At 46.2% G+C, this 22,959-nt stretch overlaps 3 protein-coding genes across 7 annotated transcripts; all 3 read left to right on the forward strand.

Annotated features, from left to right (window-relative positions):
- Window positions 1-506: 506 nt before the first annotated feature.
- Window positions 507-22,348, forward strand: HOXD9 (homeobox D9). 3 transcript variants are annotated; one of them, XM_072612396.1, is made up of 4 exons: window positions 507-689; window positions 18,997-19,268; window positions 20,284-21,009; window positions 21,377-22,348. In XM_072612396.1, exons 2-4 carry the CDS (start codon window positions 19,100-19,102, stop codon window positions 21,616-21,618), a joined length of 1,137 nt encoding a protein of 378 aa, XP_072468497.1. In that variant the 5' UTR covers window positions 507-689; window positions 18,997-19,099; the 3' UTR covers window positions 21,619-22,348. The 3 variants fall into 3 exon arrangements, with proteins under 3 accessions (XP_072468497.1, XP_072468496.1, XP_072468498.1); XM_072612395.1 differs by lacking the exon at window positions 507-689 and adding an exon at window positions 17,219-17,395; XM_072612397.1 differs by lacking the exons at window positions 507-689; window positions 18,997-19,268 and having other exon boundaries at window positions 19,289-21,009.
- HOXD11 (homeobox D11) lies at window positions 3,191-20,922 on the forward strand. Of its 3 annotated transcripts, none has more exons than XR_011967701.1 (3): window positions 3,191-4,442; window positions 5,253-5,726; window positions 20,841-20,922. XR_011967701.1 is itself a non-coding variant. In XM_072612403.1 (2 exons), the coding sequence occupies exons 1-2, from the start codon at window positions 3,761-3,763 to the stop codon at window positions 5,486-5,488; spliced, it is 918 nt and encodes a 305-aa protein (XP_072468504.1). In that variant the 5' UTR covers window positions 3,191-3,760; the 3' UTR covers window positions 5,489-6,043. The 3 variants fall into 3 exon arrangements, 1 of the variants encoding a protein (XP_072468504.1); XR_011967700.1 differs by lacking the exon at window positions 20,841-20,922 and adding an exon at window positions 16,151-16,287; XM_072612403.1 differs by lacking the exon at window positions 20,841-20,922 and having other exon boundaries at window positions 5,253-6,043.
- Window positions 11,135-17,074, forward strand: HOXD10 (homeobox D10). The gene is made up of 2 exons (XM_072612400.1): window positions 11,135-14,700; window positions 16,151-17,074. Exons 1-2 carry the CDS (start codon window positions 13,956-13,958, stop codon window positions 16,426-16,428), a joined length of 1,023 nt encoding a protein of 340 aa, XP_072468501.1. The 5' UTR covers window positions 11,135-13,955; the 3' UTR covers window positions 16,429-17,074.
- Window positions 22,349-22,959: the final 611 nt, after the last annotated feature.

A 22,959-nucleotide genomic window follows, 5' to 3' on the forward strand; every position in this document is an offset into this window, starting at 1 on the left:
GGTCCCTAATGCCTAAACCAATTAAATATTAATATATACAAGTCTTTTTCGGACTCTGAAGATCTAGTAGATAGGCACCCTGTCACAAACCCTCACTTAGGACTCCCCAAAGCTGATCTAAAATTCTTGATGGGGGGAGAAGGGGCAGTAGATAGCATATAAAACATTTACTTTCGAATAGAAAACCAGTTGACATAAAGATTATCTTTGCTCCAGATACTGCTGCTTCCTCTCGTTTAACTCAAAAAGCAATTCAGAAAGCACAAAAATGGATTTAAATGGCTCTGGGTGCTTTTCTTTCTTTCTTTCTTCTTCTTCTTTCATTTCCTAAAAGAGCATAAATAATTAAAGTTTGGCAGCGAGGAAAAGCTTTCTTGCAGAACTGTAGTGGCAATAAATGAAATGACTCAGAATCTCTTCCCCAGTCAGTTTTTACGAGAGCTGCCAGACAGTGTCTGTTCACGTTCTCCAGATACTAGGGGCGCCATAACAAAGTTAAGGTCAAGTTAGTGTCTTATCTTGGGTGGCACAAAAATACCGCATCTTGTCCAGGCGGAAAAGAGAGAACGTCCCCTCTGCAAGAACTGCTGGAAGCCGTGATTCGCTCCCAAGGCTAGTGGACAAGCCAGTTGGATTAGGATGCAGTCGATTCCCGCGGATCTGGAGCCAAGGGAGCCAGGATCCTCACGGTAAGGTCCGCGTGATCGCATCTGTTAGAAGGCTGTGGATTTTTCAGGGGGTGTTGCTGTGAGGACCTGAGGCAAGGAGAGGGACTGCAGCAGCTGCGGTGGTCTCAAAGCTGAGAGTTTGGGGGGAAGGGACGAGGCTTGGAAACTGAGGGAGGAAACCACCGAAATAATGCTGTAGAGGATGAAGCTCGAGACGGATTGCACCCCTCCAACGGATGCCAGGGGTGATCTACTTTAGAGAGAACGAGTGTGACCTAGCCACCTCGCCCTTCCCTTCTGCCAGCCTTTGCAGATGGCGCGCCCTCCCCGCCTAAAACACGGGTTTCGACTAATCCCAGCGTCGCCATGTCTTTGAACTTGAATTGCTCGCTCTTGTCGAATTTCTTCCGCGATGGTCAGCGACCTCTGTATTTTGGGGGGGAGGGGGGGCGGGAGGGGTAGTAGTGGAGAGGGGTACCTAGGGTCTGTAGAGGAGAGCTCGGGATCCCTATGCCCCACCCCAAGGAACCTTAGAGAGAAGCAGGGGGCCCGAAGTTAGACTTCCCACAGTCAAAGAAAGGAACCTCTTAGAGTCCCGGGAGAAGCCGCCCTGGACGCAGTTCGCTGTCTTGAGGGTTGCTGAGTATCTGGGGAGCCATTTTAGGAACGAGGTCAGGGCGCAGCAGAAGAGTCCAAAGAAGGGAAGGTTTGAGACTAGGCTAGCAAACAGGAGAGAGCACCGCCTTCCTGGGGAGGGGGGGGGGGTGTCTAAGCTTAAGAAGATGGGGGAAAGAGGAATTGTAGAGAGAGAAGAGGAGGCGGGCAGAATAAAACCGGGATGGAAGCTGTCGGGGAGGGGAGGGGGATACCGCAGAGACACCCCCAGGGGGCGGCTCTGCCTCGGGGGAGGACACTATGCCCTCCAGCCTCACTCTCATCGACCTGTTTGCGCAGTGTGTGGGAAGGAGGGAGCAGGGGGCGGGGAGGGGGGAATATGGAGGGAGGGAAAAGAGGGATGGGGAGGAGAGAGATATCGGCCAGAAATTAGATATGAGCTTCGACCACCTCTTTCCTCCCTGGCTCTCGGCACAGTGGGCAGAAGAGGTGATGGGCACTGAGGCCAGCTCGGTGAGTTCTCAGGAACTGCTGCCCACGGTCCGCCGCATTTGCCGGAGCTTTAAGGCCTCAGCGTTTCGGGGTGAGATCGGATGGGGAGAGGGGATCCCCTATCAGAAGTTTCCCTCCTGCAGCCCAATTCCTCTTTGATTTAATAATCAAAAATTTTTTTGAAGGAGAGGTTGCACTCTCTCTCTCTTCTCTCCTCTCCTCTCCTCTCCTCTCTTCTCCTCTCCTTTCCTCTCCTCTCCTTTTCTTTCCTCTCCTTTCCTCTTTTCTCTCTCCTCTCTCTCCTATCTCACGTTGGAAGCACCCTACCCTCAGGTAGGAGGTCTTGTCAGTGGCCTCTGGGACAGGTCCAGGCTTCCGAAAAAGAAACTGAGAGATCAGAAACGCTACCGTGGCAATTAGAAAGCGCTTGTGCCTTTGCTGCAGGAGCATAGGGGCTACAGTTCTCTGATCGACCCTGAACCAAGAGCTTTGTGGCCCAGGCCGCCAGAGTGAATAATAGTTTCCGAGACTGGGTGACGAGGCTTGGGGGAAGAAGGAGAGATTTTAATGATAGGGTGGTGTGGATTGGCTTCCAAAGAGCCTCCCACCCCAGGTCATGTTCGGATTGGCATAAGTCTGAGTGAGTGCATTCAAGTCCCCTGAATGTGCCCCTGAGAGGGAGATGAAGAATTGGGTAAAGTTGACTGAGGATTTACCTGGAGGGACTTGAGTAATCAGGGGTGAAAACGTGTCTTCACCTTGTGAACTGGACTCTTCATCCCTTTGTTCCTCCACAACCCTAGAACATTCAGGTTCCAGAAACGTCAAAGCCAGAGAAGCACTTTTGGCGGGTCTGTTTGAGCAACCACCCTTTGCTTTAGCGCGCTGGTGTACGGGGTAGTGGTGGTAGTGGTGGTGGTAGTGGTGGTGGTGGCGAGGTGTGTGTGTGTGTGTGTGTGTGTGTGTGTGTGTGTGTGTGTGTGTGTGTGTGTATGTGTGTGCGCGCGCGCGCGCGTGTGCTCCCGCGCGCTCGTATGTGAGAGACAGATACAGAGACAGGGAGATAGAGACAGACAGACACCGAGAAAGGCAGAAACAGAGTCAGAGAAAGAGAGAGAGTGAAGCTGTGTGGGTTCATGCGGGTAGATACTTGTCTGAGTTCCATACCGAGATATTCAGAAAGAGCAGGCTGGCCCTTGCTTTATTTCGAACCTTTGTGTAGTGGCTAGCAGAGCACTTGTGACTGAAGCAAATTCGCGGAGCAGACTTAACATGTAAATCAGGGCTTCCCTTGCCTCAGTGAGTTGCTCCTCAGTTACGCCCCTTGAACAAGAAGCAACAAGCTTTGAGTGAGACTGTGAAAGAGGTGGTGGTCATTGGGGGTGAGGGATGCTGGGCGGGAGGGGGGGGGTGTTTTGTTTTTTTTTTTTTAAGAGAGATTTGAGAGTCTCACACCTTCACACCTCGTTCTTACGCTTCCTCCGGACTTTTCTCCTCCTTGTTACCTCCGTGTATTTAAAGCAGAGAGGGGAAGCAGGGCGCCCGGGTGGCTGAGGCTGAGGGGGGCTGGAGGCTGACTGCAGATGCACCCAGCTGTCTCTCTAGCAATGTGTAGCCAGAGCCCTGAACAGGCGCCGGCACTCAGGTGATTCGCCTCCGGATCTACCTATGCCTCCTCGCCTACCAGGGTTGGGCGGAGAAAATCGTCCCCTCCCCCTCTTTGGATTCCCCCCCAAGTGTGTGCCTGCCTCGGCGCCAGGAGAGATCCCGGGAAGTCTTGGTGAAAGACTGATATAGATATAAGGACATTTCTCCATGGAGTCACGTGACATAATTACCACCAGAATCAATCAAGATGAATTGCACGTCAGCACACGGTGGGGATTTTTTCTTAGTTGATCCTGTCCAAAGCCTCTTGTGCAATAGATGGATCTTGTTCAAGGCACGGAAATCTCCCGGTCGCTCGCCATCGCCCAGAGGAAGACATGACCGAGTTTGACGACTGCGGCCCCAGCGCAGCCAATATGTATCTGCCGGGCTGCGCTTATTACGTGGCCCCCTCGGATTTCTCCAGCAAGCCCTCGTTCCTGTCGCAGACGTCGTCTTGTCAAATGACTTTCCCCTACTCCTCCAACCTGCCTCACGTCCAACCGGTGCGCGAAGTGGCGTTCCGCGACTACGGCTTGGAGCGCGGTAAATGGCAATACCGGGGCAGTTACGCTCCCTATTACGCGGCGGAGGAGGTGATGCACAGGGACTTGCTGCCGCCCGGGAGCCGGAGGCCGGATATGCTATTCAAAGCTGCCGAACCCGTTTGCGGTCCCCACGGCCCCTCGGGCGCCGCCTCCAACTTCTACAGCACCGTGGGGCGCAATGGGATTCTGCCCCAGGGCTTCGACCAGTTTTACGAGGCGGCGCCTGGACCAGCGTACCAGCAGCAGCAGCAGCAACAACCTCAGCAGCCTCAGCAGCAACAGCAACAGCAGCCGCCTCAGCCCAGCGGCGAGCCCGAGGGGGACGCTGAGAAGAGCGGTCTGAAGTCTCCGGCCACTGCGAGTCCCTGCGGCAAAGCCCCCTCGGGGCCGGAGCCCAAGGGGGCAGCGGAGAGTGGCTCCAGTGGCGAGGCCCCCCCAGGAGAGGCGGGGGCGGAGAAGAGCGGAGGCGCAGGTAGGGACCTGGATTGGGGGGAAGGAGGAGGTAGGGAAGAAGGTGGGGGTGGGGTGGGGGTGCAGCCGAGCCCGGGCCCACCCTCTGGCAGCCGGCGTTTTATGTGCCATTTTATAAGCATTCGAAGGAGTTTATATATCCTATAAGATTTCTCTACCCGTTGTAAAGCGTGTTTACGATAGGAAACCAATTTAGGTGGGCTTAAGGTATTCTTCGAGGAGGATATTAATTGTTGCAAAGAGGATTTTGTTTGGGGGGACGGGGGACGGTGAAGAGAGAAAGAAAAGATTTTTTGCAACAGTTGCTAACAGAACCACTAATGGCATCTTCACTCGGTCTTCGTTTCTTTTAAGTGGGGGAGGGAAGGAGGAGGTTGGTCATTAAACTGGACCTTATCCAAGAAACTGAAGGAAAAGCACAGAGAAATCTAAACATATCTTTCTCTTCATGTATATATGTGTACATATATACATATGTAAATATATATCCCTCCATATGCATGTGTGTATATGTCCACGCACACACTTATTAGATTTATACAAACTTGGGCTCCAATTTCTCCCGGCCCATATATCATTTCTATAGAGACACAAAGTCTTTTCAGGAGAATGAGAGGATGTCACTAGCTATAGAAGGGGAGTCCAGTGTCCTGCCCTGGTCCCTTTCCCCTAGCAGAGGGACTGACTAGAGGCCAGTACACAGTTGGCCAAGTACAAGAGAGCTCGAAGTTGCGGTCAGGGTCTGGATAGCGAAGGAGAACGCTGGGTGGTCTCAATCTAGTCCTCTAGTCTTTTTCCCCCTTCCTTTCAGTGGTTCCCCAGCGATCGAGGAAAAAGAGGTGTCCCTACACCAAATACCAGATCCGAGAACTGGAACGGGAATTTTTCTTCAACGTGTATATAAACAAAGAGAAAAGACTCCAACTGTCTCGAATGCTCAACCTCACTGACCGACAAGTCAAAATCTGGTTCCAGAATCGCAGGATGAAAGAAAAGAAACTGAACAGAGATCGACTCCAATATTTCACTGGGAACCCCTTATTCTGAAAGATCAAGAAATCTCTCCCCCTTCCCCTCCCCCAACTCTCACCCACACTCCTCCTCCCCTCTCTCTGCCTGCCCGCCGGAGGCAAAAAGTCATTGGGTTTACATGACTCATCTTCCCTTCGGAACTCCAGGCTTCATTTCCACATTCAACTCGGTCAACTCGGTTACTTCCCAGCGATCAATGCCTGCAGAAGATGCCGGTGTCTTGGCGGATCGGATGCCTAATAAGGGGAAAATGGTAAATCCAAACATCCGTTTACAATTTTACCACCAAAGTGTTTTTTTTTTTTTGTCTCCCCTTCCCCCCTCCCCCCCACCCTAAGTCTTCGTGGTGATGCAGATGGACCTGTAGTGCGTTTGGCCGTGTTGCTTAAGGTGTTTTGTTCTGAGCTTAGAGTCAACTGTTTCCTTTCACTAAAAGAATGGCGATTATTTAAACTCTGGGAAATGTACCTTCGGTCTCTCTCTAAGTTTCCACTGTCTTATAAACGCATGGGCCACTGTCTTTTTCATGTGAATAAATGGTTTCTAGTAAAACGAAGGTTCCATCCTCAATGCACTGTATGAATTTTCCTCTTTGAAGAACTTTAGCGTCTGAACAAGACGAGGCAGCAAAAAGAACTAGCAGGAACCCCTTATCCCCCAACTCTCAGTCAAAGTGGAAAAAGAACATTTGCAGCTGAGTTAAAATCAGGGCTGAATTCTATCCCCAGTTTGCTCCTTTTCAATGTAACTTTCAGAGTTAATCCCTTCAGGGTGCAAGGCACCAAAAATGTCTCTCTGCCTTTTATCAGAGTTGATGGGATAGAGGCGGCAGGGACTTCTAAAGAGCTAATAGTTCGTTCCTCCAGCTTGGGAAACTTGGAATTTCTGAAAACAGGACACTCCCTCCCTCCCCCCCCCATTTTGGTAGATGTACAGAAAAAGGAAATTCACTCTTGATCCTTTTTACGATTTCAAGGAAGAGGGGATCCCTTAAAAAATTAAAATAAGCACCCTAAAAGTTCAAGAGATACCAGTGGCCTCTGTAGTGTTACTTATTTCTCAGTCAGGATAAAGTCCGTAGACAAAGGTAATCTCCTGCTCAAAACCCAGGGCTAAAGATCTCCTTGCCTTTATTTTGTAAAGTGAAAGAATGTAACTGAGGTCTTCTCTGCACTTTATGTTGCGTGACCTGGCTAAGCTGTTTACAAAACCTTGAACTGTCTAGACAACACCATAAAAACCGAAGTTCTAAACAGCTTAATTGGGTTATATTATACACCTTCTGGTGGGCGAAAAAAAGATTTCCGCAATGTGCAATAAAATGGAGTGAGAAAGGGTTGTCTTTTTTTTTTTTAAGACAAAGTAGATCTTATGACTCTGGCTTCTTATAAGCCCAAAGTCGAAAAATAAATCCGCAACAGCACTAAAACCTACTAAAAGATAGCCGAGAACGCTATCTCTAAAAGAAAAATAAAATTAAAATGGCAGTCTTTTGGGAGAAGCAAAAACATAAGTGTATGCCTTTGAACTTCCAAAATGTCAAGGTCATCACCTTTAACCTTTCTGAATAATTAGGCGCCCTAAGGTTCTTCTGTTATTTTCAACCACCACCCACTATCACACACATACACCCACACACGCGCATTTATGACTTTGCAGAGAATCATATCAGGGGAATTGCCATAAATCTCTGAGCAAATTCCTAATTTCAGGATCAATACTCTTAATTTCTCTCCGAACATTTCTATAAGCTTAATGGCAACAGAGTTCTTTGCAAAGCCTTATTCGATCAAAATGTCTCAGAACAATGTCTCCAGAACAGTTATGAAACACCGTTTTGGGGGGCTTAGATCGCTATCACCTTTCCTCCAATGATAGACTGTGGGGGGGGGGGGGAGAGAAGAAGGGAGCCATTTGAAAGGGGGAAGTTATTTCCAGACAGTTAGTCTTTCATTATATTTTAAACCAATTTGTCGCCCTGTCAAATAAATTATTGCACCTTCAATAATATTAAACCACAGAATTTAATAGAATTTCTTTATGCATTTTTGAAAACCTCTCAGCCCTAGGGGGGGAAAGAGTGAATTAGAGGGGAAAGCCCACGATCGAATTATTAGCTTTTTGAAGGTCTGGCTTTGTTCCTGGCATTGGAAGACCACTAAAATCTCAGTGCCCTCATATGATCACTCCAAAATACCAAGCCAGACAGCGGTTTATTTCTGGGGTTTCCCCCCAGCCCCAGGGTTTAAAATGTAGCAAGTTTGCCCCTGGAAAGGAAAATCTTGAGGGAAATGAATTCCAGATTGCATCATGAGAGAGAGCCACACGAGGGCGCGCTCACGTTCTACAAACCTCAATTTGGTTCGATTGGTGCAGTACGTTTTCTTCCAAATATTATAATAGGAATTTCATTGATAGCCGCCCTACAATAGGAGTACTCTTCTAAAAATCAGCATTATCTGTCGTAAGTAGGTGCAGGAATTTTATTAAGGGAAGAAAATAGGACGAGGGTAAACAGAGTAACAAAATTTTTAAAATAAATATCTGGCTAACGGTTTCAGAGAAATGAGGTGTTTAAAAGGAATTATTTTTGTTATAACCTGGTAGATCACAGGAGAGATCTTAAAAATCAATAGTTGCATATTTTAAAAGGGAGGTGTCGTATTTAAAATTCATTAAATAGGTGGAAGTGTGGTTTTAATCTTGAGAGGAAAATGAAGAGATGAAAATAAAAGCCCACCATCCTTGATTTTTTTCAAGCTTCTAGAGATTATGGAGCTTTAGTTCAGAATTGACCATGACGCTATCAAATGAGATAAGATTCACTTTTATAAAAGACATAGGAAACATTAGATTTGGGAAATTTATTTGTAATGTGGGGGTAAAAAAACAAAAACAACTTGAAATCTTGTAATGATAGTAAGCTCGTAGGTTTGTTATTTGAAATGAATAAAACTATAAAGGAGGAACAAGATATCTGCAGAAGCTGTCAAAGAAAAATATGCATTCTATATCATTCTAAGGAGTGACTTGGAAACAAAAATATCTCATATTTGCGGAAAGATTTCTGTGAACTTTCCGAGTTCGCTGGGCGGCCTTGGGGGAAGTCAATCGGTTTCCCCAGCGCTTCCCCTCTTTCCCATAGAACCGGGCCTCACGCCTTGCCCTTTTGGGGGAAGAGGCAAGAGAGAAAATTATCTTAGTATTAGGAAAGGTGTTGGTCTCCTGGGCTCCCATCTACCGGGAACTAATCCAGGCGAAGGGTCTAAGGGACCACTGGGATTTTATCAGTTTAACTGAATTGACTGGCGAGTTTTCTCCCCTCCTCGAAGTTCATTGTTAAAGCAGCGAGTTTCTTCCGTAATAAATACCATTCCGTCGTCTCTGTCCATTAGGGTGATTCCCTCTATTGCCAGGCCCTCCTCCGTATCCTTCCTGGCCCTTGGTCAAAGGCGCGAGGAATGGGGACGCCCTTTTCCTAACCCTGGCTCAAGGAAGTAGACAGTTTGGATTGGGGAGGGGGGAGGCACGGAGGTGACCCAAGCTACTCTGTTGGGGTTCTGTGAGTCTCTTCTTATAGTATCTTTCCTCTCCTCGCCACTTGCAACTTGTCCCTCAGGACTCTCGTTGTCGGCTAGGGCTGCCCCACTTGGCAGCAGAGGGCGAGAGGGTGGCGGGAACTGGAGCTTTCGAATTTGATCGAGGAGGGCAAATCCGAGACATTGGCTTGTTGCTCGAGAAAGCTCGGGGTTCGGTCTAGCTGGCTGGCCGACCCTGGCTTTGTTGAGAGAACTGCCCGAGAGGTGACTGGGAAACCTCATTCGTGGGGATCGTTTGTGTCTTTCTTGCCCACAACTCTCCAACTGCACAACCCCACCCCCATCCCTAGTTTCGAAAGGGCTGGAGCTTGATTTGGAGTGTCCCAGGGCTCGCTCTCTGACCCCTGGATAGTTCACGGGTACCCGAGAAGTGCACTGAGAGTTGGGTAGCGGCTTCCAAGTCAAGGAGACAAATTAAGGCAGAGAGACAGGACGCTTCGACAATCCATCTGGATGACCAGCAGCCCCTTGGCCTTGGGCTGGAGTGACGGTGGCCAGAGAGGCAGCTACTGTTCAGGGCAGGCTGTCCCAATTTCCATTCCAGAAGAGCTTAGTTGCGTTGGCTTGACGCCTGGGAGAAAGAAAGAGTCTGTCTGGATTTCTAAATCCTACAGCCTAGTTAATTAACGAATTATTGCTTCTCTTGAAGTCAAGCCCTAGGTGTAGAAATTCGAGTGACCTACAGGATCAGGGAAGGGAAGTCGAGGGGAGGGAGAAGAGCATAACAAAATAGCATCTCCTTTAAAGAAAAACAATTCCTGTTTTCACGGACATTGGATGTTTAACATTGGTGGAAGGCAATACCTGTTCTTAGACTTCTATTTGTAGGGAAAATGAACCAAACTGCTTCTATTTTTGAGTCTGGCAAAGGAGATACTCCTTGGTCTCTAGATATTTGAAAACTGCTCATTTTCTCTCACCCCTGTGCTTGGTGGTTGTGCCTTTGAAGAGCTCCCTGAATTATCCTTCAACCCTTCTCTCCTTTGGTCATGAGCTCTCACCCTGAAGAACAGAGAATTGGAAAGGGAGGTGGGGAGGGAGGAAGGCCGGAAGACAAGAGTCTCGACCTTGGTGCAGCCCCGAAACTTTCCCGAAGATTAGAGGCCGTTTAGAGCTTAGACTCCAGGGCAATCCCAGTCGCAAAAAGGTCTCCTCTCAGCACGGGGTTCCTTCCTCATTTTCCTTGAAACAGGAAATCGAGGAGACAACCTGCCCCCTTGATTACAAATGCTAATTTAACTGTAAAGCGACTCCTTTATTTTTCCCTTGGAACGTAGCATAGCTTTGGGGAGCGAGCCTTGTGTATGAATATAGGATGCATGTCTCGTTTATGGTTCAATATAGATTTATTATTCATGTTAATGACTTTGCCCTATCTAAATATGATCTAAAACAATACTTACATTAAATACTCATAAGCAAAATAACTGCTTGCTCCCTAATACCGCCACATTTTCATTCTTCTCCTTGTGCAGATCAGCCTCCGATTCCTAATGATTCTCACCCCTTGCTTCTCCCAGTTCATTTGCTCTTACTATTTCTAGTTTGCTTAATTTTTTATTTTAAAGTCGAGAAAGCCCCAAATCCCCATCTGCTCTTAGAGCATGCAGCCTATTTCAAGTTAGAATTTTTTGAGGGATTGAGAAATAATTGGATGTGGGTGAGAACATGTCAGATGTTAATTTTGAGGGAGGTGAGGAAAAACTGAAAATGAAAGCTAACTCCGAAGTGACTGGGTCTTTCACCGTCACCTGGGTAAATATCTGATCCATCCCAAATGCAAGAATAAGACCTCAGGTTCTTGTTTAAGGGCAACTCCTCCGAAACCCGCAGGAAGACCTGTAAGCTAAAAACTTGCATCGGATATTTCTGACTGCCCATTTTCTTCAAGTGTAAATAAAGATTATGAAAGACCATCTGATGGGCATAAAATTCCTGATTAGATTTAGCAGTCGGAGCTTAGCCTGAGTGCAGGAAAATAGTATCTGACTTCTTTGCACTCTGTGGGTTGCCCGGCATTAGTGTAAAATAAAGGGGGGGGGGGGGAGTGATGGAGGGATTTCTAGAAAGCAAAATAACAGCCTTCAGTGTTCACGAATCTGAAGTCCACGACACTTTGTTTGTGACTTGGGAAAAGCCTAGCATTGGCTCTGATAATGATCTCAACTGGGAGAAAATGCCCTTTGCTAGCCTACTATCCAGTTGCCGCTAAAATAGTAACGGTAAAGACTTTTAGGCAACGTTGGAAGGGAGAATGTAAAAAAATATATTAAAATGAAAACGTACTTATTTATTTGTTTATAGCTTAAAACATCTACTCCTCCATAAAGGTAATGTTTAAGTTCTTTGGCCAATACAGAGCTTTAGACTGTAGCTATTAAAGGCGTCGGGGCTTTTAACCTGACAATGATGTTGTATTTGAACAGCTGCGATAAGGTTTTAAAAGGTCTGTCTCATGGCCACAGCGGAGATTTTAAATAGGGTTATTGTTTCTGACAATGCCAGGCTACAGGGGAAAGGAAAACAAACTCATCCCAGAAAATAATGTAAAATTCTAACTTCCACTAGGGACAGAGGAGATTTATTTGGGAAGGGGGCGAGGTGGTTTGCTGGAAAGAGAGATTTGAATCGCTTTTTCACGTAGAGGTCTGCAAGGCACCATCTAACTTGCATCCCCCAATAATACAGAAGCATTGAATGCGCTTTGAAGCCGTTCAGGCCCCAAAGAAATGTTCAGCTGAACCGGAAACAAGATTTATCCACAAGTTCAGTGTATCCGCCTGAAATCCAAGTCCAGGGAACCTCCTCAGAAAAGGTTGGGGTTTAGAAAAAGAAAACCCCTTCGAAAGAAGGAACTGGTTCACGGTCAGTGTTTCTTTCCGAGGTTTCCCATCCCCTCTACTCTTAGCAGGAGAGGGGACTGTAGCTTCGGAGAGAGGACAAGTTAATGCCTTCTAAGACAAGTCTTTGGAAATCCAAGTTTAAAGCGCCCTACAGCTGCCTTCCGATAGCTGGAGACAGTGACTGGGATCAGGGCTGCCTGCTCCCAAAGCCAGAGAAGGAAGTTGCCACAACAGTTTCTCATAAAACTCCGAGTTTCTGCACTGTTGTTGTCGTCGTTTTTTTGTTTTGTTTTGTTTTTTAATGTGCACCACCACAGCTCAAGACCAAGTCCTTTCTGTGGGACCTCGCTTACCAGAGGAAAACAGAAGATTGAGATTTTCCTTTCCTTTCCTTCCCTTTCCTTTCCACTCCTTTCTTTTCCTCTCCTTTCCTTTTTTTCTGATAAAGCAAAAGCTCTTATCAAATAATTTTAGGAATCTCCGAGAACTATAAAATTCAACTTCTGACAAAAGTATAGCTTTTAATATTTGACGATTTGTGTTAAAACAAAAATTGACCTCCTTGGTTAGTAGCGAGGGGAAAAATCAATAGTATAATTTTCAATAATTCATAACGCGAACGCCATTATGCTAAATCTTAACTATTAATCTTATCCTTTACAAAGTCTCGATTGATTTGTTAATAAAATATCTTCCCGTGTGTGGCAACAGAGGGTATAACTCTTTAAAAACCTTCAGAAGCAAGAAAATTACCAAGTAGCCCAAGAATGTAGATGAGAATTTTATTGATCGCCCTGATTCTTCTTAATATGTATTAATAAATTCCACAACCTTTTGTACCTTGCACTTGTCAGAAACCAATGCTTTTACAAAATCCATAAAAGGAAAACATATTTTTCTTTGCATAATAACTGAATGACACCTTAGCATTTTCCTCCCCCTCCAGCCCAATCAGTTACTGAAAACTTTCAAAGTCTGGATTGTCAGGGTTTTTGTTGTTTTCTCCCAATTCCTTTCTTTTTTCTCTTCTTTCTCACCACCACCCCCCCTCCTTTTAAAAGTGTGTGGGGATGAAGATCCCAGCTCCATTCTCATGTAGGGAGCTCGAGAGGCGGTTTCTCTGACAGCATATTGCTGGCAAATAATTGTCTTCTCTATGAAACCACACAGGGTCCCAGAGTGCATGCGGTCAGGAGAAATCCCCTATTTCCGCTGGGGAGAAATGTGTATGCTGAGCCCCACAGTGAGCAGAGTCCTGAGTCTAAGATGGAGAGGGCTTTGGAAATGGTGCATTACTTCGGCACCACTTTCCCCTAGACTTCAAGTCCAGCGGATCCTTGGCCTATTTGCCCTTTTCTTCCGCCTTGTTTTCCCTTCCCATGTTTACTACTAGGATTATCATCATCATCCTCATTATCAATATCACATCAATTTTTAGCCTAGGGACAGGAACTCGGAATCCCAGGGAATTTGGACTCACCTCTCGGAGAATACCAGTCCTAAATAAATCAATAACTGACCCCACTCTCTGTCTGTCTGTCACATCTGTCTGTCTTCCTCTGTCTGTGTATGTATACGTGAGTAAGTACATAGGCATATATGTATAATCCATAATCTCCCTCCATCACTTCCCCTCTCCTTCCTTCCTTCCCTTCTTTCCTCCTTTCCTCTTCCCCTCCTGTCCTGTTTCCCTCACGCTCGGCCGCCGGACTGCCTGACCGCCGAGAGCTCCTTGTTTGCCGTGGGCGCAGTGCGCCAGGGCTGCCTGCCCGAGACCAGCTTCAGAGGAGCGCCCCGCTCTCCCCGCACTATCCCCTGCGCGTTGTAGATGTCGCTGTTGTCCGTAGTTGCTCGGCGGACCGGCCTGGCCCTGGGAGCACGTGACCCGCGAGGAGGCAGCGGCTCAAGGCCATTTTCAAATCTCATTGGCTTGGTTGTCATGTGGTCGGGCAGAGGCATCCACAATTACACAGGGAATGTTTTCCTAGAGATGTCAGCCTACAAAGGACACAATCTCTCTTCTTCAAATTCCTCCCCAAAATGTCCTTTCCCAACAGCTCTCCTGCTGCTAATACTTTTTTAGTAGATTCCTTGATCAGTGCCTGCAGGAGTGACAGTTTTTATTCTAGCAGCGCCAGCATGTACATGCCACCACCCAGCACAGACATGGGGACTTATGGAATGCAAACCTGTGGACTGCTCCCGTCTCTGGCTAAAAGAGAAGTTAATCACCAAAATATGGGTATGAATGTGCATCCTTATATACCTCAAGTAGAGAGTTGGACAGATCCGAGCAGATCTTGTCGAATAGAGCAACCTGTTACACAGCAAGTCCCTACTTGCTCCTTCACTGCCAATATTAAGGAAGAAACCAATTGCTGCATGTATTCCGATAAGCGAACCAAACTAATTTCTTCCGACGTCCCTTCTTACCAGAGGTTGGTCTCTGAATCATGCCCCATTGAAAATCCCGAGGTTCCTGTCCCAGGATATTTTAGACTGAGCCAGACCTACGCCACTGGGAAAACCCAAGAGTACAATAACAGCCCCGAAACGAGTTCAACTGTAATGTTACAGTTAAACCCTCGCGGCTCTGCCAAACCGCAGCTATCTTCTGCCCACCTTCAGATGGAAAAGAAAATGAGTGAAAACCCCAGCAACCAAGACTCAGCTAAAGTCCCTCAAGTGGAAAGCCCCGAGCCCAAGTCCACTTTGCCAGAGGAGAGGAGCTGCCTAGCTGAAGTCTCCGTGTCCAGCCCAGAAGTCCAAGAGAAGGAAAGTAAAGGTCGGTATGATCAAAGTTTAAACCATAGCGTGGTGTAACTTGAACACGGCAGCATCATAAAACACAGTATAAAATACTAACAAGCGCCACAGCCATAACATTTAATGATAAGGAGGCATCGGGCTGCAGGTGCTGGCTCTCTGGAGCTCTTAGGGAGAGAAACAGAGAAAAAATCAGTCCCCATAGAGCGTAACCATCTTTTTTCCTGTTTTACCTTCTCTTATTGTGTTTACCTTCTACACAGACTGATAGGGAGAGGGAGGAAGAGGTTGCTTGGATTCGTTCTTTTCTAGGCTAGTCCACGAAAAAACCACAAAAGAACTAGAAGAAGATCTCGAGGTTGTAAACACAACCAGTTACTCTGTTTTATCCTGGTAATATCTTAATTAAATATTTTAATTGCATCCAATTATGATTTTATGGCATTTAGAAGCATTGTGTTGATATTCAAATGTGTGTGAGATGTGTCCTGTGAGCTTGTTAAATCTTTCTGGAGGCCGAAGGCTGTAGCCAGAAGCCCAGGGCAGTAGCAATGCGCCTAGGTTTCCAAGGGGACTCGGCTGCTCTCCTGAGCTGTTTCCAATAACCTTGGATTTGTCTTTTTTTTTTTTTTTAAGGGTATCAGGCTCTTAAGCTCTCTTTTCAAGATTGAAAATGTGCAGTTAGATGGTGGTTCCCATTAAAGAAGGGCCAGAGTTTGCCTTTGGGAACAGGCAGAGGGTGAGGCAACCAAACCCCGGGAATTCACTTTGTGAAAATGGACTTTGCAACCTCTCTCTCGCCTTCTCTTCTTATACTCATGGAATATTACAGGAGGCAGGAGTGTATACATTTGCCCTGAACAAATGTCTTTATGGGGTGGTGTGTGTGGGGAGATTCTAAAGGAAATAATGCACAGACAAGTGTGTGTGTGTGGGGTGTATGTGTGGGGAGAGGTTTTCACTTCCAAGAGATAATTTATTAAGAATAAAATGTACTTACATACCTATAAATGTGTCTGGGGTGGGTGGGACTCCAAGTCTGAGAGATTAAGGAGAAAATGATGCAAAATAGAGTGTGTTGAGTACTGTGGAACTGGCAGGTTTTCTTAGAAAGTGACTCAGTCTCAGGTTGTCACGAGCAACCCCGTTAAAATGTGACTGGGGAGACCCTGGCAGGTTAAATATTGTTTAAATGTTGTGTGCGAGTTGGAAACTTTAGCGAGAAATCAAAACACAGGCGCAAAAGTCGAGGGTGCCCTCACATCGTGTCATTGGAACTATTTAGCACTAATCTGGTAACAATTAGAAATCCCTTCCAGTGTACACACCTCGTGTGAGTAATGTTTAATTCCAGCATTTCACGAAGCTACCAGACATTATAGCAAAGGGGTCATGGCCAAGGGTACACTTTAACAGACTGAGAAAAAAATTTTTTTTTGATTTTTGTCTTCTCCTTTTGATTTTGATAGAGGAAATCAAGTCCGATACTCCAACCAGCAATTGGTTAACTGCAAAGAGTGGCAGAAAGAAGAGGTGTCCTTATACTAAACATCAAACACTGGAATTAGAAAAAGAGTTCTTATTCAATATGTACCTCACTCGCGAGCGCCGCCTAGAGATCAGTAAGAGCGTTAACCTCACTGACAGGCAGGTCAAGATCTGGTTTCAAAACCGCAGAATGAAGCTTAAGAAGATGAGCAGGGAGAACCGAATCCGAGAACTGACCGCTAATCTGACCTTCTCTTAGACCCTAACTCGGGGACAGAAACAGTGAGGATATTCGGCACAACATTCCCCGGGTGCAAAATGCAGGAGAGACTTGGAAAACACAAACAAAACCTTCATATTTTCTTTATTTTGTTTTTGTTTTATCCGGATTAGAATGTGACTTTGGGGGTCATAATTTTAGTGCTGCAAGTGAATCTGTATACCTATGGAGATATATATATATATATAAAAGAAAACTAGCACGTGTAATTTATTTTTTTTTCATCGTAATGCAGGGTAACTATTATTGAGAGTTATCATTTGGTCTTAACTTATTGGAACTGTGGAGTATCCAAACAATGTGACTTTTTCATGTTTTTACTCACAAATATGGTCTGTGCGTGTGGCTTTCACATTAGCCATGGCATTACTGAACACATTCAATAGTCTAACAATATTAAGATCACCCACAACCTTCTGGGGGGCGGGGGGAAGCACATGACAATGTAACTATCCTCACAAATGAACTTAGAGATTGTCTTTCGTAAAATGAATTCTTGTCTACTTATCCATTGTAGATATGTTCTTGTGGTGCATATGTGGTATCTTAGAAGTACAAACAGCAATCTGTCTTTTCTGTGCATGTTCTGTTAGCATGTATAATGCAATAAACTCTGTAAACGATACTGGCCCCTTTTGTTGTCTAAAATGGAAAGATCAGTCTGAATTTGAGAGCCTTCACTGGGAATATCAACTGCAGCCTGAAAGAGTGAAGGGGGAGGAGGGGATGAGGAGTGGGAAGTGGGGTGGAAGGAAGAGTCAGAGGAGGGAGAGAAAAGGAAAGGCCCCTGGGAAATGGAAGGAGTAGTACCAATGATTAATCTGGGAAATATTCTATAGTTGTTCACAGTTTTGAAAAAGGGAATCAATGCCCTCTTTCCCTCTCCCAAGAATAGTAAAGTATCAGGACCTAAAATGGACTCCTGCTTCCTACCAACTCGAAACTGGTGAGTGCCCCCGCATCCCTTCTTCCCTCTATTCCTGGCAACATTGCAAAAGTCATTTTCTTGAACCTTTGGTAGATAAAAATGCCATTTTTTTCCTTAGAAGGTTTGATTTGTGTTTAGTGGTAAAGGTCCAGATTTGAAACCAATCTTTCCCATGGTCCGGTGGGATGAGGGTAGCTTATAGTTTTCATTGATAACTGAAGACTATAGAAAGCTGCCTAACATTTTAACTCTCTTTCCTCTTACTGAAGCCCTCTCCCCCTCCACCCCCCACACACAATGGCAAGGCATCCAACCTATAATGTAACTTAGAAAAGCCTAGTTTTGCAGAAACAATTTTGTTGTTTATTGTAGAAGGAATTTTATGTGTAGTGATTACCTTCTGTGGTCGACAGAGAGAAGGAAGAAAGTTCGCACAGTCATTCCACCCCTGCTTAATTGCGAAATACTGCTTGGGAGTCACCATATATGAGACAGAAGTAAACACACTAAAGGGAACTTTAGGGGATTTGCAAATGAATATAACTCCAGCAGTAGTCCAATGCTCGAATAAGCCAGCGCTTTTTAGATGGGTTTGAAAGAAAACAGTGTAACCCTTTGAGCTCCTATTCAAACAAGATTCTAATCCGAGAGGACTCCCAACATAGTTAACTATCATCCTTTAGATAGGGCACAAGAATATGCCTTGGAAAGAATCTACAAATATTTCGTTGTCTCAGGCCTTGGCTACAGTTTTAAAGGGTTTTAGTATCATCGGTTACACTAGACCATTCCTTTTCGATTTCCTTTCCTGGAAGAGGAAAACAAATCCATTTAGATGCTTTAATTCACTTAGTTCATTCAGTGAAGGATTCTAGACAGTCTGCAATATGTTAAGTTTAAAAAAAAAAATCTCCTTCCTAGAACCAGGAATGTTCATCAGTTTAAAGCACCAATATTTTTAAAGCTTCATTTCGAGAGGGAAAGGGTCCTCTTACAGGAAATCGTAAACATGATGACTATGAAAACTGGGATCTGCCAGCCCCATACCACCTTTAGGTAATCAAGGGAAAACCGATCATTTCTGGGGTGCCAGTTCATGTAGTTGACACTCTTTGCTGACAAGGGAAGAAAATGTTTGGTGTGTGGAGAAAAAACGGCACAAGCTTTTCCAACTCAGTGTAGAATTTTGAGGAAAGAAAGAAAGGAAGCCTTAGAACAAGTGATGAACCATCAACCAAATAATTTCCCCCCTTCCCACTCCTTCCATATCCCTATAAGTCTACGTAGAATGCATTTCCAACACGAAGAAAACGGCTGTAGACACAAACCTTCATGGGCAGAAGCACAAAGAATAAAGGGAGATTTAAACACACAGAGAGAGCTTGAAGTACCATTTTGATAGAGCTATGTTATGAATTTGGGGGAAAGAGTGGGTAATTCCCTCAGATTCAAGGCTATTCAGCGTTGCCTTTGAAGAGAGGAAATGCTGATGGGGGAGGGGGAGAGAGGAAAGGTCAATATTTCTCAAATATCCCCTGAATACTCTTAGCGGTCCCTAGAAACAACAGTTTTTCCCGCCTCGAGACATGCTAATGATCGTTTTTCCTTCAATAATACAGGGGAGAGAAAACACGAACTGTCCCATTTGCACGTTGAGGATGAAGGGGAAAGTTTGGCCCTAATGAGGAGGCTGGCACTTGGGTCCACAATCGGTTGTTTGCCATGCTCTCTTCCAGGGCAGCTCTTTCTCTTGCACTCACCAGAGGAACATCTGCGTTTTGCCAGCTTATACCAGCACGTCTTCCTCCAGCAAAAGCCCCGTGTAAACTTCACCCTCTATCGTCGTGTTTGGAAGAAGCCACTGCAGCTAAAGCCCCGAAGCGCTACCCAAGTAGGGGAAAGAAAACTCCGAAGTTTCACCTTTGGGGTAGATGTGTGTGAGCAGAGAGAACAGCAACACGTCGTTGCTGTGTGTAGATATCTGTGTTGGGATTGGAAGGGAGAAGCTGTCGGAGCTGCTCCATCCGTCCGTTTTATTAGGGACACATTAATCTATAATCAAATACACCTCATAAAATTTTTATTGAAAGGCATAATATCATTACAGAGGTCTTCCACCTGTTTTAAACAACACGACAAGCATTTTTTTTTTTGGTTGGGTAGGGGGAGAAGGCGTTGAAGGGGAAATGAGGACAAGGGAAAAGAAAATTCCTTCAGCTGGGAAGTTGATTTCCACAAAAACACAAGCATATGCATTGAAATGGGGAGGCGTTCTATCCTCAGTCGATGGCTCCGGGCTGACTTTCTCTCGTAAGCCCCAGCCCTCGTGTTCCTTCCCCATTTCTTCCCAGTGCCTGGCCCTCTCGTTCTCCATCCCACGGCCACCAGTCTAAGATGAGGAGACGGAGGGTAAGTGGGGGCTGCAATTCAGAGATTCCCCAGAGAGGGTGGGAGTAGGGGGCACCGAATGAAGGGTAGAAAGCGTAGAGAGGAAGCAAAGAAATAGTCCCCACTGTCTCCTGCCGGGGCTCCTCAGCACGACCACGCCTGCCCCAGTTCCATTCACACCCGGTGGAAGCCAGGGAGCTTGGGCTCGCCCCGCCGGCGCCCTCCCCACAGCTCCAGTTGTTTTTTGTTTTTTTTAATTGTGGTGTTGATGATGATGATTTTTTTTAATCACAGCAGCCCCCAGTTTAGCGGATTGATTTACTCCCCGTATTGGTAAATATGATCACGTGGGCCCCGCGACCAATGGTGGCGGGTTGCAGACTGCAAAATACTCGAATTGCGCTCAGGGAGGGGAGCCGCTACAGTTAACAGTGTAACCTTTTATATGAGGGAGAGGGGAGCCTAAAAAATGTCGTCCAGTGGCACCCTAAGTAACTACTATGTGGACTCTCTCATAGGCCACGAGAGCGATGAAGTGTACTCCGGGCGCTTCGGGCAGGCGGGGCACGGCACGGCCGCCAGGCCGTCAGGTGTGGCCGATGGGACCGAATTCTCCTCCTGTAGCTTTGCCCCCAAATCCACCGTGTTCTCCGCCTCCTGGCCCACCGTGCCCCCACAGCCCTCGGCGGCTATGACAGGGATCTACCATCCCTACGTGCATCAGCCCCATTTAGCAGCCTCCGAGCCCAGTCGGTACGTGCGCTCCTGGATCGAGCCCTTCCCGAGTTTCCCCAGCAGCAGCACGGGCAGCAGCGGCACCGGGAGCAGCGGCGGCGGCGGCGGCGGCGGCACGTCCTCCACCGGGCGCCACTACGGAATTAAGCCTGAAACAGGAGTAGCTCCTGCTACCTCCTCCTCCTCCTCATCCTCCTCTTCTTCTTCCTCTTCCTCCTCCTGTCCCTCCTCCTCCACCACCTCCTCCTCCTCCTCTTCTACCAAAAGGACTGAGTGCTCCTCGTCCCGGGAGTCCCAGGGGATCAGTGTCCCCGAGTACACGTGCAATTCCTTCCTGCAGGAGCCCCGGGAGAAGGCAGCAGCGGCAGCGACAGCAGCGGCAGTTGCCGGAGTGGCCAACAGCAAGGAGCCCTCGGCTTGCAGCGACCACCCCAGCCCGAGCAGCCAGCTGAAGGAGGAGAAGCAGCAGCAACAGCAGCAGCAACCACAACAGCAGCAACTTGACCCAAGTAAGTAAAAAAGAAATTGCCCCCTGATTTATTGCCGAAACCTGTAAGGCTCGAATGTGCAAAACTGATAGTTTTACTAACCTATAAAAACGTCTAGACGCCTACCCTAGCGCAGGCGAGCAACAAACGTCCATAAAAAAAAAAAGAGTTCACATAACCACCTACCATCCGTACACAGTTTGTACAGTAAACAGAGCGGGGGCATTAAGGGTTTTTATGATAATTCCCCCAAAGTTGTGAAAACCGTCCATCCTTCGTTAAATTAATTTAACGACCTCTCTCTTCCCTCCCCACCCCCTCTCTTCTCCCACCCTGACTCCCCTCCCCTCTCCTCATTCTCCCCTGCTCCAAACCCCCCTCTTTGCAGATAACCCTGCAGCAAACTGGATCCACGCACGTTCCACCAGGAAAAAGCGCTGTCCCTACACAAAATACCAGACCCTGGAGCTGGAAAAGGAATTTCTCTTTAACATGTATCTCACTCGAGACCGCCGCTACGAAGTAGCTAGGATTCTAAACCTCACAGAAAGGCAGGTCAAAATCTGGTTTCAAAACCGAAGAATGAAAATGAAAAAGATGAACAAGGAAAAGGGCAGTAAAGGAGACTAATGCCCCTTGGAAATGAATTGATTTTGCCAATGCATATTATCCCTTCCTTTTTCAGAAACTCTTCACCGAGCAGGTCTTTTTAGGTAGAAGTGAAATGTTGTCTCTGTAAGCTATTTTTGGGGGGAACTCGATTATTTTCTCTCTAGTGTGTAAAAAGTTGCTTTGACCTTTCCTTTCCCTCCTTTCTTCCGAACGGATCTGGTTCCTCGGGGAAATTGTCTATTGTGAGTGCACGCTAGCTTTGGGGAACTCTCTAATGTGTAAATGTCTGACATGTTTCTGAAGTGATGTAGTCTAGATGCTCCCTTCGCCAGCCTAAAGGCGAGGATATATAATAATCACGGTAATAATAAAATTATAGTAAAGGCGCAGTTACTTCCATCGATGGCAGTTCAGTCTTGTTCACAGTTATTCCCCCTGCCTCAGCTTTGCCGTTGGGATTTCTGCATTTTCTTAGTTTGCTTTAGGTGCCAGCACCAGGCCAGGAGAGCCTGAAATTGGTGTGTGTATGTGTGGGTATGTTTGTTTTCTTCTGCACTTTTAAGGGGTCATCTCATACTTGAAAGGGTTTGTCGTGGGCCTGACATTATGCTGGACTGGGCCCAAAGGAGCTTTGGTCACTTGTATTTGCCTTCTTATTTTTCTATATGAAGACCAGTTGTAAATGTTGTCAGTTATTACCAATAAAGCTTGAATTGACCAAAAGAAAACCATCCACAAGCTATGAAAACTGTGAGCGCTTTCTTCATTTCTCTATTTTTGAGTTTGCTTTTATTTAAAAAAGACCATCCTCCCCTTCCTGATTTCTCATGGCTATCTTTGGTACACCATTTGTACATTCCCTCTGCACAAGGAATTTGTAAAAGTACTCAGAATACAAAAAGTCTTTTTAAAAAACTAAACCTAGTGTGTCTCCTCTTATTTTGGAGACTGGAAAGTCCACACCGCATACAGCCTCTAGAAGAAATCGGACTCAAAGTTTTTAATCCTACTATTAAGTCTCTAATCTAATTTCTCATAGACCAATAAAGGGGGTTTCATTATAGTTATTTCCTGATTGTTGTTTTAAGCACCCTGATTATGGCATCAAGGTAACGGAAAAAAGGTGAAATTCAATGGAAAAGCTTTTATTATTCAGGGCTTCTCTAAAAAGGGGCTCTGGAAAGACACTGTCCTCCTATCTTAAGGCTCACAGAATAATTCTCTGTTGATAACTTTACCCCTTCGAAAGGAAATTCCAAACAAACAAAAGCCCCTACAATTTAAGAAATTCCATAAATGATTCCTAGGATGACATTTGGCTTATATCTTCATCTTCTCTCCCATCCACTTTCGGCCCTC

Source organism: Notamacropus eugenii, chromosome 5, assembly GCF_028372415.1.
Source record: "Notamacropus eugenii isolate mMacEug1 chromosome 5, mMacEug1.pri_v2, whole genome shotgun sequence".
Taxonomy (NCBI): Eukaryota; Metazoa; Chordata; class Mammalia; order Diprotodontia; family Macropodidae; genus Notamacropus; species Notamacropus eugenii.

Bases quoted from the DNA above. Each gene is read 5' to 3' on its own strand.
- HOXD11 (XM_072612403.1), top strand. From the start codon at position 3,761: ATGACCGAGTTTGACGACTGCGGCCCCAGCGCAGCCAATATGTATCTG. The intron at 4,443-5,252 runs GTAGGGACCTGG...CCTTCCTTTCAG, and splicing joins GGAGAAGAGCGGAGGCGCAG to TGGTTCCCCAGCGATCGAGG.
- HOXD10 (XM_072612400.1), top strand. From the start codon at position 13,956: ATGTCCTTTCCCAACAGCTCTCCTGCTGCTAATACTTTTTTAGTAGAT. The intron at 14,701-16,150 runs GTCGGTATGATC...TGATTTTGATAG, and splicing joins CCAAGAGAAGGAAAGTAAAG to AGGAAATCAAGTCCGATACT.
- HOXD9 (XM_072612396.1), top strand. From the start codon at position 19,100: ATGCTCTCTTCCAGGGCAGCTCTTTCTCTTGCACTCACCAGAGGAACA. The intron at 19,269-20,283 runs GTAGGGGAAAGA...ACTCTCTCATAG, and splicing joins AGCCCCGAAGCGCTACCCAA to GCCACGAGAGCGATGAAGTG. The intron at 21,010-21,376 runs GTAAGTAAAAAA...CCCTCTTTGCAG, and splicing joins ACAGCAGCAACTTGACCCAA to ATAACCCTGCAGCAAACTGG.